The sequence below is a fragment of the Hydra vulgaris genome, chromosome 09, assembly GCF_038396675.1.
Source record: "Hydra vulgaris chromosome 09, alternate assembly HydraT2T_AEP".
NCBI classification, from domain to species: Eukaryota; Metazoa; Cnidaria; class Hydrozoa; order Anthoathecata; family Hydridae; genus Hydra; species Hydra vulgaris.
In genome coordinates this window covers 25,993,248-26,008,525 of record NC_088928.1, presented here as the reverse complement: position 1 = coordinate 26,008,525, position 15,278 = coordinate 25,993,248, and the positions used below count along the sequence as shown (strand labels likewise).

At 26.6% G+C, this 15,278-nt stretch overlaps 1 protein-coding gene across 1 annotated transcript in view; it reads right to left on the bottom strand.

Annotated features, from left to right (window-relative positions):
• Positions 1–4,844: 4,844 nt before the first annotated feature.
• Positions 4,845–15,278, bottom strand: part of LOC100203222 (arf-GAP with coiled-coil, ANK repeat and PH domain-containing protein 2) — a 39,594-nt gene continuing 29,160 nt past the window's right edge. Inside the window, exons 12-20 of the mRNA XM_065805161.1 lie at positions 14,838–14,922; positions 10,662–10,802; positions 10,482–10,559; positions 10,357–10,395; positions 8,547–8,673; positions 6,624–6,757; positions 6,272–6,360; positions 6,011–6,092; positions 4,845–5,415 (exon numbers count right to left, since the gene is read on the bottom strand). Coding sequence (XP_065661233.1) covers positions 5,359–5,415; positions 6,011–6,092; positions 6,272–6,360; positions 6,624–6,757; positions 8,547–8,673; positions 10,357–10,395; positions 10,482–10,559; positions 10,662–10,802; positions 14,838–14,922 — 832 coding nt within the window. The 3' untranslated portion in view covers positions 4,845–5,358. The remainder of the gene's footprint in view (positions 5,416–6,010; positions 6,093–6,271; positions 6,361–6,623; positions 6,758–8,546; positions 8,674–10,356; positions 10,396–10,481; positions 10,560–10,661; positions 10,803–14,837; positions 14,923–15,278) is intronic.

Sequence of the window (15,278 nt, the reverse complement as noted above, 5' to 3'; positions counted from 1 at the left end):
CGATAGGTGGTTGTCTTGAAACCACTGCTTGACTACTTTTGCAGTGTATTTTGGATCGTTGTCTTGCTGAAAAACCCATTTTATTGGCATATTCCATTCAGCATGAGGTAACATAACATCTTTTAGGATATTTTTATAATGAAACGGTCCATTCCATCGTTTCGATGTATTGGACCTAGACCGTTAGCAGAAAAACACGCCCAGACCATTACATTGCCTCCACCATGCTTCACGGTCTTATGGCAGTAACGTAAATCGAGGCGTTTTCCGGCCGGTCGACGTACACGGCAAATGCCATCGCTCCCAATGATGTTGAACTTCGATTCATCACTGAACAGGACAGTTCGCCATTTCTGCACATTCCAGTCAATATGAGATGTAGCAAACAGGAGTCTTTTCTTCTGGGTTTTTAGTGAAATCAGCGGTTTCTTTGCAGGTCGTCGAAAAAACAATCCGGCTTCAACAGCCCGTCGTCTGATTGTTCGATCCGATACAGGCAGCTCTATTTGCTTTTGTATCTCGACTGATGATATCCAGGGATCCTTCTTGACGGATCTGACAATCATAGAATCCTCTCTAGGTGGAACGCGGTGGTGGAACGCGGTCTTCCACCTTTACTGTTATCTGCTGCCAACCTCCCCGTAGAACGATATTTGGAACATAGTCTTGATACGGTCCATTTTTTCACGCGATATTTATCACAAATACTTTTTTGTGACATTCCACTTACGTAATCGCCAACAATTTTCTTTCTTAGTTCCAATCCAAGACTGTCGGGAGCCATTTTTGCACTTGAATTCATAAAAATAATAAAAATAAATAATCACGCTTCTCAAGGCTTACCGTGTTAAACATCTTGGTCGGATGTGGACTGTATTGATGTAATGAAACACTTATTGTATTTCACTTCTTGTATTGATGTTCTTCGATAAAACACTTTGATAAAACTCACTTCGATAAACTGTCTTGATTATACTGACTGATTGACTTCCATATACTGACTGAATTACATGTCGATTTACATGTCTCTTTTATAGTAAAATGGACCTGTGTGAACCTGTTCTGGAAGATTCTAGATGCTTCTTTTCGATGCGTCTGGATGCTTCTGGATATTTCTGGATGCTTCCAGATGCTTCTTCTGGAAGCTTCTACATGGTTCTGGAAACTTCTGGATACTTCCTTTAATCATTAAAAAACTTCCGTGACGTTGACACGGACCAGACTTAAGAAAATGAAACAAACCAAAAAGGTTGCACTTGTTTTGTCCCCTGCAAAATGGCCCTTGTCAACGAAATTCTGCCTGTGTGCTGTCAGCTGATTGCTTATGTCATGGCATGCTATGACTCCAGACTCCTGAACTGTTTGCTGTGGTAGTATAGTTCGTTTCGTTTTTAAGACATGTAAAATTAGGAACACTTTTTAGCATTGTTCAATGTTGGTTGCAAATGTTTTGTCCAATACTGTATATGTTGAATAAAAGTACTTATACTTGCGTAACTCTCAAGTTTTAGGTCTAGCAACACGCATAACAACCGGTAATAAGAATTGCAACCTGTTTTGTTATTTTCTTTATTTTATTTTTGTTATCTAAATAAACTTTTTAAATAATGGGTAAACTATGCTGAGTCAAAAAAAGTATTCAAAGTAAAAAAATCCAGAAGATTTCATGGAAATAGATACACTAAAAACTTGCCAAACAGGTCCCTAGCAATATTAACTTGGGTTTATAATTGCTGTCTCTCTCTCTTTGCCCTGATTTAAGTTTTTTTTGTCAGACTTTGTTAATCACGCATTAGTTTAATAGGTCAACATGGTTTGCGTAACGTTTATATAGTAAAAGTGTGTGTAAGTTACTCTTGTTGTATGGCTCATCAGATAAGTATCGTGATACTTCTTATTTAAATAATACTTCTTGTAATATTAGCAAAGCTTTTTAATTTTTATATTGCCCAAAGAACATTTTTATTTACGAAGCTTTATTAAAGTTAAGAGTAAACTCAGCTATGTTATATTTTAATGAGGGAGTTGCTGATGTTCTGAGAGTAACGAGTCACCTCATCCTTGAGAGCGGTTAAAAACAGCAATGCTCTAATATTTTAAGAATCAAAAACGCATTATCATATATAATATGATATTTATTATCATATATCATTTAGGAGTAAAAAAGACTTAAATGAAAAAAAAGCCATTAATTAAGAGTTGACAAAGTGAAGAATAACTACTAGAAACTTATAAACTTTACTCATCTGGAAGTTTTTGATATTTTTTTTTAGTTTTAAATTGTTTATTGCTGTTTTTTAGTTTTTGCTTTTTTGTAATTTTTAAAAAACCATAGCTCATAAATGACTGAAGGTTTTTTTTCAAATTTTCAGAGTTTGTTCTACATATAATGATAGATTGCCTGAAGCAAAACAAATGACTTCATGATTTTATTAGCTGGCCCTCCAATTTACGGTGTTTTTCCAAAAAAAATTTAAAATCATAACTTTTATCACGAGTTTTGGCAATATCTTTGGTTCAGCCCCTTCACTTTATTCATATAAAATGTTTTAAAAATATGAAACTCTAGTTTCGAGTGGTTTTTAAGTTATCATTTTTCAAAATTCGGTTCAAAATTCATTTTACAACCTTTTTTTACATATTTTCTGCACTTTTTAGAAAAATTTATTGCAAAATAAAACTTTTCCCTTCTATTTACTCATAATATACTCTAATGCCTTATTTAATTGAAAATGATAAAATCTGAAAAAGTTTTTTTTTTAATTTATTTAGCTTAACGTTAAATATTTTCGCTGCTCCAACTGCAACGAAAAAATAAAGTTTTATACTTTAAAAATATGTTCTGGGAAAAAAACTTTTTATTTAAATAATAGAATAGTTTATTAAATGCGTGCATGCGGTCAAGGTTTTTCAGGATTAGTAAAACTTACATCTTTAACAAACGTTCCGAAACCAATGACTAAAAATAATTAAATCTGTTTCTGATTGTGCTAAAGTTGTTGCATAAGAAATAATGATTGATGCTGAAAAGAAATTTGTCAAATATTTTTCAATTTTGATATTGATACAATTTTGATACTTCAAATATTTTTGATACTGCAGTATCAGTTGACGGTAGCTTCCAACATCTTGGATTTTCTTCATTAAACGGAGTTGTTTTAGCAATATCGATGAACGTGGGTAAAATTCTTGATTGTGAGCCAATGAGTCAATCATTCAAATCTAAAATCTTTAGATTTTAGATTTGAATGATTGACTTGTAATCAAGAAATTTTACCTGCAAATTTTACCGAGACTAAAGTCTAAAATTAAAGAAAATAATTCTAATGCATTTGAAGATGGGAAAACATCACATATATGTAAATTAAATTATTGTAACTCTGGTACGGAAGTAATTGGTGCACAAAGAATATTTATTCGTTCTATTTCACACAAAAAAAAGTATATTAACTATTATGATGATGGCGATTGTAAAAGCTATTTTGTGTTAGGGATACTTATCCCGTTATAACGGTGCGTAAGAATGTGTTGGGTATGTACAGAAACGAGTCAGTAGTAGATTAAGAATTTTGAAAAAAACCGTTAAAGGAATTGGAGACAAAGGGAATTAAAAAATGCTATAATTGACCGCCTACAAAACTACTATGGATTTGCTGTTAGGCAAAATGGTTTTACGAAAAGAGGGGGGGGGGGGATATTTTATCCCCACAAAGAAGGTGATTTTCAAGTTATAGTCGGTTTTTTTTACGAATTTAGCCAGCTAGTTGGGTATTTGACACAATTCAGTCGGCTAATCTTTCGTTTCGAGGACACTTTTTTTTATTTTTATAGAACCAATCGGTACTTTTTAAGGATTCACCCCCCTAATTTTGTTTGTAGAATCGTCTCTCTCTCTCTCTCTCTCTATATATATATATATATATATATACACACACGGCCACTACGAGGGAAGGGGTGTAGAGAGTGTCTAACCTCCTAGAAAATTCTAGAAAAGGGAGAAAAAATATTAAAAAACAAGCATCTTAAGATCAAATTTAAAAACACGAGGAAAAATGAAAAAACACGATTCTAAGAGAAAAAGTAACCACTTTTCTAACTATCAACTTTTTATAGATCAAAGTTTTCCTATTTTTCCAAATATTAAATTGTTATCATATAGTGAAAAAATGGTGGGAGAAAAAAAAAATGCTTTGAAATATGGTTTTAGCATCCTAAAAAAACATAAGATTTTGGTAAATTTGTTTAAAAAATTTTTGCAAACATTTTTTTTGTCAACCCTTATAAGAACTTTTTTGGCAAAATTTGTTAGTACATTAGAGTCGAATATTTGCTGCGACAAAATTTGTTAGTACATTAGAGTCGAATATTTGCTGCGACAAAATTTGTTAGTACATTAGAGTCGAATATTTGCTGCGACAAAATTTTTTTAACATTAAAGTAAAAGGCATCGAATAGATAGCAGAGACATTGACCCAAATTTGGCCTTATCGCACCTGGTCTAAATCAAATTTGGTACAGAGACGAATGATACCGATAGCGAGGCCAGAGCATGTTTACCATAAAGTAAAAAAAATCATACTTAATACCATATTTTATCAAATTATTATCAACTGAAAAACAATTAAGTAAAAATTTTAAAAAATATTCTGTTGAATATAAAAATTCAACAAAATTTTGAAAAATTTACAACAGCTTCAAATGGAATTTCAATTTATTTCACAATTATACCACCATAAAGTATTTTAGGAATCTCTTTGGAAAACTATTGCATTCACTTTCAAGGATATATTTATATATTTCGTAATCACGATGGTTATAGGCAAAGAAAAAATTAAAAAACAATGTAATTTTAAAAATACTTTTTTACCATACCAAAATAATTTTAACCTAAAATATAAATAATTTTTTTTTGTAAATATACAAGCAATCAAAAATAATATCTAAATAAGTAAATAAAAAGTTTAGATAATAACTTTATCGGCATCAAAATAATCATGTGATCACCATAAAATCATGTAATCAAACCACATAAAAAAGAGACCAACCAGCATATAAGAAATTATAAGATGTGTAAAAAGAAATCGTAAGACAAAAAAAAAAAAAAAAAAAAAAAAAATTTAAATAATCTAATCTCAAAAATAAAATCTCGATAGAACATTAAAATCATTTGTAATATACAAAATAAATTCTCATTAGAAAACCTTATTTTTTGAAAGTTAAATGAGTAATCGCACCAACCTAATACCCTTTATTGTGTGCGTAATAATAAATCTAACTTTTAAATTATCAAATAAATTTCAAATTTCAATTGAAATTATTTTTACAACATTTTAATTTCTAAGGTTAAACCATTCTATGTCATGTTATAGCCGACTGACAAGTGTTACCATCCATTTCTTCTGTATTTGTTATTTCCTAAATAAAAAAGTAAAGCTTGTTATAGCTATTTAATTATGTATTATATGTATGTATGTATATATGTACGTATGTATGTATGTATGTATGTATGTATGTATGTATGTATGTATGTATGTATGTACGTATGTATGTATATATGTACGTACGTATGTATGTATGTATGTATGTATGTATGTATGTATGTATGTATGTATATATGTACGTATGTATGTATGTATGTATGTATGTATGTATGTATGTATGTATGTATGTATGTATGTATGTATGTATGTACGTATGTATGTATATATGTACGTATGTATGTATGTATGTATGTATGTATGTATGTATGTATGTATGTATGTATGTATGTATGTATGTTGTATGTATGTTGTATGTATGTATGTATGTATGTATGTTGTATGTATGTATGTATGTATGTATGTATGTATGTATGTATGTATGTATGTATGTATGTATGTATGTTGTATGTATGTATGTATGTATGTATGTATGTATGTATGTATGTATGTATGAATGTATGTATATATGTATGTATGTATGTGCATATATATACTTTTTAAACAACTTGAATTAAATTCTTTTTTTTTACCTCAATCTTCGGATCTTGGTTTTGAGAAGCACAATAAAGACGTTGTACATATTTTGCAGTAATATAATTAAGTCTTTCGGATCTAGTATTTTTAAGTTTTGTGATATTTAAAGATTTATGAAAAATAAAACTGTGTAACAAAATAACTTCTAATCCTATAAATTAAAAACTTAAAAAGTAATGAAAAACTATTAATAGCTAACAAACTATAAAAACCAATAGCAACTATAATAAAAACTCTGAACAAACTCACAAACTCACTTGGATGAATCTCTGCTAATTTTTTTAGTTGAGCCAAGATTTGCTTCATAAAACTTGTTCAGCTTTTCATTGCCATGTGATTCCATAAACTAAAATGATAAAACGAGGTTTTTTAAAACTTTTATTTAACAAAAAAAATTAATAATAAAACAAAACGAAAAAAAAAAGTTGTTAATCTAATTTTTTCTGGCCATGAGGCCATATCATATCCCGATAAATGTTCATATCCGAAAAAATGTTCATATCCCAAAACATAACTTTGAAAGAAACTATTTGAGACATTTTTACTTAATTATGCCACCTGCTATATCCAGCATAACATTACATGCAGACAATAATTATAAAGTCTTACCTCAACTAATTGCTCATCCCATTTATCTAATGATAACGATTTCACTTTTGAAATATGTACACCTAAACCTCGGTGAACACCTGAGCATTCTATGCAAAATACAATTCCAATATTTGAACTTGCCCATCCAGGTCCTATATAATATGTTGAAACATTAATCAATGAATAAGGAAAATAAAAATAATAAATAATAAAATTGAGTTATAAAGAATATTGAATTGAGTTGAAATTGAGAAAAAGAGTATTGATTGAAAAAAACATGTAACACCAAGAATCTACTTGCTCAATTAAATGCAGTCAATGCAATTACTATAAATTTAAAAAAAAAAGTGCAAAAAGAAAGAAAGTGAAAAGAAAAAGAAAGTGTATTCATGGTGTAAAAAAAAGAAAAACTAACTTAAAAAAAACAATAATAGGATAATATTGATGAGAATTAGTTTTATTAGATAGAAGGACAAATTAAATAAATAAGGATACTTTTAAAAATATTGAGAAAGGGGATGTGTTATCTGTGTACTTAGAGAAGAAAGATTGAAACCAAATAGCTTAAAAAGAACAGATTTCATTTTGAATTAGAAAATAAGAGTATTGAGAAATCTGTTTTACAAACATTTTAGAAATAATAATAAAAATTCTTAAATCAATTCACTCCTGATCGTGCTGAAGCTGAAAAGATAAGATAAAAAAATAAATAAGAATAAATACACAACTCAATAACAGTTCATACTATGAAACAATTCACCCAAAATATGAAGTTCATGATAATCAATTGCTGAGGTTCATAAAAAATATGTTTACAAAGTCGCATTGCAAGAGTCAGTAGCCTTTACTTGTTATAATGTGTAGATTTAAATGAAACTTCTTTGCAAAATAAAATAGTGGAATTTAAACAAGTGATCAATATTTAGCTACTAATACCGTTTTCACTAAGTAAAACCTGGTGCTAAATACAATTCTTAAACAAAATTTCTTTATACTTTTCTTCTAAATAAATTTTAAAATTTATATTGAATTAAACTATTTGTTGTGATTGTGGTAGAGTCTGTATTTTTATGTATAAATTGATTTCTTCATTTAAAATTATGATTTCATTGACACAAAAGAATACTTGTGTTTTAATAATAACTTTAAACAAGTTGTTGTCTAATTCAAATCAATAATCTTTTTCTTTAATTAGATAAACTATGAATGAATTTAACATTTTTTTCAACAAGCAAAAATATCTGTTGTAAAAAGAAGCTAAAAATAGTTCTTAGTCATTATTATAAACCATAGTAACGTAGTAAATATAGTAAATAAGATATAAAATAGTTAAAATATAACTATAATTTGGGCGAATTTACTGCAGTATCAGCAAGAGTGTAGCAGTGTATCTGCAATAGTATAGCAGCACAAATTTTGAGCATATTTATTTAACAATGCATAAATAAAAAAGTTTGAATAAGGTTGATATATAAATATAAGTAAAAAAAGTTTTTAGTTTATGTTTTAGCTTTATGTGCATCTGTATTTATTTAAAATCATACTATTGGCTAATTTAGCACAACAATTTGTTATTTGCTTATGTATGAGTTTGTATATTCACACACACATTTATATTTATATTAAACATATATAGCTCGGAAAATCAATATAAAAAAATAAATAAATAAACAAATAAAATTGTTTGTGAACAATTTTTATAATATTTGTATTACAGTAATATTTTTTAATTTGCAATCTGTTTTCAAAATTATTCAATAAAAACTGAGGAAGAATACATAAAAAAAAACATGAGAGAGTAGAAAGACTTTTGATTTTAATTGCAAACTATTTATTCTAAAAAACTTTAAATTATTACGTTTAATTAATTTATGAAAATTTATGAAAATTATTTAACTTTATGAAAATATTTATTAAGAAAAATATATATAAATTACTTACTTGGAGCATCACAATCTGCACAATAATCATTTCCTTTTACAGCTTTTATACGGTCAACAGCATTACTACATGCAATGTTTTCTTTTTTGAAGCCATCTGTAGATTCTTTAACACTGAGTGCTTGTGACTAAATTCAAGCATTAAAATGCTATTTTGATGTTGTTTTTTTTTCTTATAATTGAAAGCTTAAACTTTTATGTAACTTGCAATTCGACAAACTTTGTGCAAAAAAAGATTCTCCTTAAAGTTTTAAAATATTTTTTTTAATTTTTTGAGAATGTTAAAAAACTAGAAAAGTACTTCCACTTATACATTTTTTTCATTGTGAATTCTTAAACAAAAGTTATTATTTTTTTGTTTAAGAAATGTCAATAGTTTATGATGTCAAACAGCATAATGTTACAAAATGCAATTTTCCATTAAAAAAAAAGAAAGAAAATATTTTCAATACATTTCTTTGGTTACATCAAACATGACAACATGTGATTCAAACAACAACAATTTAGTAAACAATAAGTTTATTTATAATAATTTAGTATATTAAATAATTTAGTAAAAAAAGCAATTTAAAATAACCATTATTTATAAACTTTGGCATATATATAATTCTGGCATATATAAAATTTGCCGAATGGTCACACACGAGCAGTGAACGCCTGAAGGAAGAAATGAAGTTCATTAGAATAAAGGAAATTATTTTTTGAACAAAGCATATTTTGACAGTTGTCAAGACAAAAAATAAAGATCAATAGAGAAATATTTAAATTATAAATAAGACAGACAATGCACCTAAACAGTACTAACAATAATAATAAACAATAAATTGTTTTATAAACACTAATATTAACGAAGATATACAAAAAAATATGTCACCAAACAAAAAATAGATAAAACAAAAAATTGATTACAAAAATAAAAAATATGCATCCAGCAATGAAAGGCTTCAGAATGGAAAAAAACATTAACGCCAATGTGCAAACATAATTTGTGTAGTGATTAAGTAATAAAGAGTCACGTCTATTATTACTGGTGTTTTGATGAGGATCAGCACTTATAACTAGTTTATCCTGTCAGTTATAATTTTTATAACTAGTTTATCTCATATAATTATAATTTTTATAAATATAATTTTAAAAATATTTTAATATTATTTATTTTTTTATTTAGATTCCCATTGCATTATTATTTTATTCAAAGAATATAAATAAATATAATTATTAAAAATATATTTAAATAAATATAAAAAATTGATTGAGGAAGGAGTCACTTATGCAGAATCCTGATCAAAGGTGTGACACCAAATAATTATATTATTAATATCAATTTAAAAAATAATAACTTTATTCATTAATAGAGCAAAAGTAACAGCAAAAATAATTGTATTAATAATTGTATTTATAATGGTATTAATTGTATTAATAATACTAATAATATTGTATTATTAACAGTAATAGTAATAATTGTATGAATAGTAATAATAATAATAATAGCCCTGCAAGGCTGCAAGCAACCACTATTAAGTTGGGAGTTACTGGAAAACAAAGAATAGAGTTAAAGAGCAAGGAAACAGTTGACAGAAAGACTTAAAGCAATATAAATTATATTCACTGAAGTATATATGTGTGTGTATGTATGTATATATATATATATATATATATATATATATATATATATATATATATATATATATATATATATATATATACATATATATAATACAAATATATATATTATATATAAATATACAAAATTCAATAAAGCATATAAAAAACAAAGCATATTCTAGTAAAAAGAATGTTTAAAAACTCACCTGATCTGGATTGTTGTTAAGAGCTGAACCTATTGCTTCCTGTAAATAAAGAGACCAAAATATTTCTACAATTTTACAATTAACAAATTTATAAACAAATAATTTGTAAAGCAAAGTAGTTTTACCTGAATAGCAGCTTTCCATTGTTCACACTCCTGATGGTTTCTAGCTTGCACAGTGTACTCTGCTTCTCTTGTGAGAATCTGAAGGAAAAAAACTCAAACTTCTAGGGCAATAAATTTCAAAATTTTTATTCGAAAATTTGAACTCATAAATTTATAAAACTTTATAAAATTTTAAGAAACCTGAAAACAATAGTTTCTATCTATTTCATTAGCATCACACTGTCGAATTGATGATAAAACTAACTTTGTTAACAACGATGGATTACGATGATATTGGCCTTGTACTAGCAACTCTCCATATTTCTTATCAAGTATGAAATACTAAAGTAAGAAGTATTAAATTAATGAATTAATAAATTGGTACTAAATAGACATTTATAGCTATTTTTAGAAATCTCTTTTTTAAATATGCTATTTATTGAAAATAAGTTTATAAAAAAAGTCAAAAATGTAAATCATAATCAGATGATTTTACTGGGGTAAGTTAGCCTAACTTTGGTCCATCCTGGGGTAGCCTAACTTTGGTCCATTTTGGGGTAGCCTCAATTTGGTCCATCCTAATTTCTTACTACTTTTTGTTTTAAAAAATGTAAAAAACGTTTTAAAAAGTAAAAGTGTCCCACTTAAAATAGTGACTTAAAATATGCTAACTTACACCCATTGTGATAAAACAACAATAGATTTAGTCAAATATAAATTTATCAAAAATTCATCTTCAAATGAAGACAATTTGAACAATACAAAAATTTTATTACCTTTTTTCTTGCTTTTTATATTTAAAAATAATAATAAATAATAATAAAAAAATAAGTCTATTAAAGAAATTAGCGACTGTTGCCTTGAGTTAACATTGCTGTCAATGTTAACTAATATAAATAGATGTTTATATTTTGTAATTTTCAATACTACTAACTATAATAAAATCTTTCTATAGATGCCTAGAAAAAATAATAAACAAAATGCCACTGGAATTTGACAGGAGAATGTGGAAGTTTAAGGATGTAAAGGAAAATGGAATGACTGTATCCAGACCAAGGGTTTTTAATAGCAAATTACAAATTGTAAATCAACTGAGGCTGATTAACAATCTAATGGAGTTAAATATGACTCAGTTGAACAACAGTTCTTTAAAAAAATACATTTTTTTCTCTCAAAGATTGGTGCATTCCAAAGCACCAATCTTTGAGAGAAAAAAAAAGATGATTAAATGTTTTTGAGGAGTAAAAGGATGGAACTTGATAAATGACAAGTCATGCAAGATTGAATTTTAGTTGGTAGAACAAGTATCTCGCTTGAGCAGCTATTATTATTGAGCCATAATAGTATTTGTAAAAAAGTGATAATTATAAAAAGTGATAAGTGAAAAACCAGCTAAAGCAGGTCTAAGGTTAAGGAAGACCTTCTCTCTTTTGGACTCTGTCTTGCTGATTTCAAACAAAAGCTTAGTATCAGCAAGCTGAGTAATTAGGTATTTAACAAGATTAAACAAATGTCAGATGTAAAAGACTACCTATACAGTTTTGTTGCTTGGTAACAAAATAATGTAAGACATAACAAAAAAATATATATATACACCTGGTATTGAATGAATGTGCACCTTTGAGGGCAGATAAAAGGTTGAATTATCACAATCATCATTTTATCATCCGCAGCCAGCTAACAGAGTATATACTTAGAACAAATAAGTTGGTGATGATTTCTTTATTAGGCTACAAACTGCAGTTAAAAGAATAAAAAGCTTGAAATGTACAGGCTGAAAAATATTTTGCTGCTGAAGAATGAAAAATCCATATACATAATAATAGACAGCATTTATATTGTATTGATATATGATCAACTTTAGAAAAGTAACACAAAAATGCTGAATTAGTCATTTTTGTTTCTAATTAAAAATTTAAGAAGTGTTATTTATTATAGGTCATTTAGATTTGTTTAAATGTAGTTTCATATCCTAGTGAATTAAAAATAAAAAGAGAAAGTATGGAAATATTAAGTCATCAAATTTCAAGAGAGGATCTGTAAAAGTATTATTTATTACAGCACTGGTACCAGATGTACCAGAGACAAATCATTATGTTAAAATGATGCTCAACAAGCTCTGTTTGGATATAATAATTTGAAAAAATGAAAAAATATGTATATAATATAAATATATATATATATAAAAATATGCATATAATATAAATATATATATATAAATTTATTATAAAAAAAGAAGGCAAGGATGCATCCCTAACAAGTGATGCTAGCCACATTTTATAAGGCTAGCATTGCTCTCTGAAACATCATTGGTGAATATATTGTGGCCCAGAGGATGGAATTTCACTTACATTAGTCCACTACTAAATTTTAATTAAATCAAATTTTATTTAAATTACAACACCATGATTTTTATTATCTTTCTCCTATCCCATTTTGGTTTATATATATATATATATATATATATATATATATATATATATATATATATATATATATATATATATATATATATATATATATATTTACATTGTGTATTTTTATTTTTTTATTTTCTCTTTATACATACCCAAGTATATGGAAATGTTTTATATATTTTTTTATATATTGTTTATATTAAGTTAATATATATGTGTGTTTGTATGTATATATATGTGTGTGTGTACATGGTTGTGTACGTGTGTGTATAATATACACACACATAAACATGTATGCATATACACTGCACATTAGGCTGGGGTGAAAATAAACAAAAGTGTGAATTTTATCACAACAAACCATACTTATTTGCCAATCCATGTATGAAACCAGAAGCATTTGTATGAAACCAGAAGCATTTTTTCAACAGTATGTCATGTTGGGTCTCAAATAAAGCGAAATTTTATAAAATTTCAAAAATAATAATAATTTTGTATTTAGATTATTAGTTTACATTTTAATGCATAAAAACTGCCATTTTTTAACATTATTAAAAAATCATGATTATTTTCGAACTTTTTATAAAATTTCACTTCATTTTAGACCCAAAATGACATACTTTTTAAGAAATTTTTTTTCTATAATATTAGGGACCTGTCTGATGTTTAAGGGTCAAAATGGGGTGTTTCCAATATCTTATATTAATATTTTTAATATTTTTTGTTCATTTACAGTTAGACGCAACAGAATATTCTTTGATAGACCAAACTTTTATTTTCACCCCAGTCTACTGTACATGCATGTGTGTATGTGTATATATATATACATATATATATATATATATATATATATATATATATATATATATATATATATATATATATATATATATTTAAGTACTTTGTCTTAATTTTGTTTGCGCATTGTTTTATTTAATTGTTAATAATTTTGTCTGAGTTTATCATTTCTATCACATGCGCAATGCCTATAATATTATCATTATTTTTTTTTTTAATATTCACTTTACTATAGTTCTTTGTTTTGTTCTGAACATCTGTTCAAAATATCTTTTTGATTTTTTTATTCTTTCTCTCTTCCTAACTTTTTCCTTATTTCACTTGGGCTTGACAGCTCAGTCTTGTCCATTGATGCATATTTTGCATTTTTTTTAAGCTTTACTTGTGTGGCAGATATCAAGCTCTGTGAGTCTTGTGTTGTATGTCTTCAAGTTCCATGGCAACTTATCCTTATAACTTTTGTACATGGAACAGAGGTTTTTAAAATTGATTGCACTAAACTACGAACACTTGGATAAAGTAGATTAAGCCATAAAATGTAAAGTTTGAGTTATATAAAATTACAAAACTTTAAACATAAAACAGTTAAAAACTTATCATGTAGGCTTGTAAAAATTTAAACAGTTAAAATCATGTAACTTTGTAAAAGTAACATTGAACTAAACAATTTTTTAGTTAAAAATAAAAGATTGAGACAAAACAACTTGATAAGAAGGTATAAAGTTAGAAAGTATACATATGAAATAATTTTAAAATTACATCAAATAACAAAGAAGTTGCAAATAACTAAGTGAAAAATAAATTAATTTCTCTGATTACAAATGAAAAAATGTAAAATTAACTAACATAATTTAAGTCAATAAAAAACTTGTTAGTTTACAAGAAGACATTTAAGACATTATCTTTTTAATCTGAGAGTATTTCAAGCATTTTTTTAAACAGGAAAAAAATATCTCAAAATATGTTTGAGATGTCTTTAAACAAGAAATGTCAAAAAAGCTATCAGTGTATTATCGGCTGTATTACTAATACTTCTATAACTAATAAGATTTAATCATTGCACCAATAAACTTTTCACATTACAAATAAAATTAAAGGAGAGAGTAAAATGACACTTTTAAAAAACAGGATACTATGCCACAGATAATTACTTAAATCTTACCAACAAAGGATATCGACTTCTTGGGAATCCCTTTTGCTTTATACGAAGGTAACCCTTTTTGAATTGAGCATTTTGTTGTAGAGACCTGAAAAATTTATAAACAATAAAAAATAAGTGCATGTCTTTTAAAGAAGCGTAATGTAGCTCACATTTTACATACGAAATAGCAATTTGCATAAATGTTCTGCAAGTTTATGTTAAACAAAAAATTTTATATTTTGGAATATTTAAATTATCTTTTGATATTGTTTAGGTGACATTTGTTCAGATAGTATAAGGTCATAAAAAAAAGCAGTTAACCATAATTGTGAATTTTTTTTGTTAAAGAAACAGATTCTTTAATATATATGTTTTTAATTAAAAGACTTCAAATTAAATATGATTTTGAAAATTAAAAATTCAAATTTAGTTTTGATGGAATTTAAAATAGTTTGTAAAAAG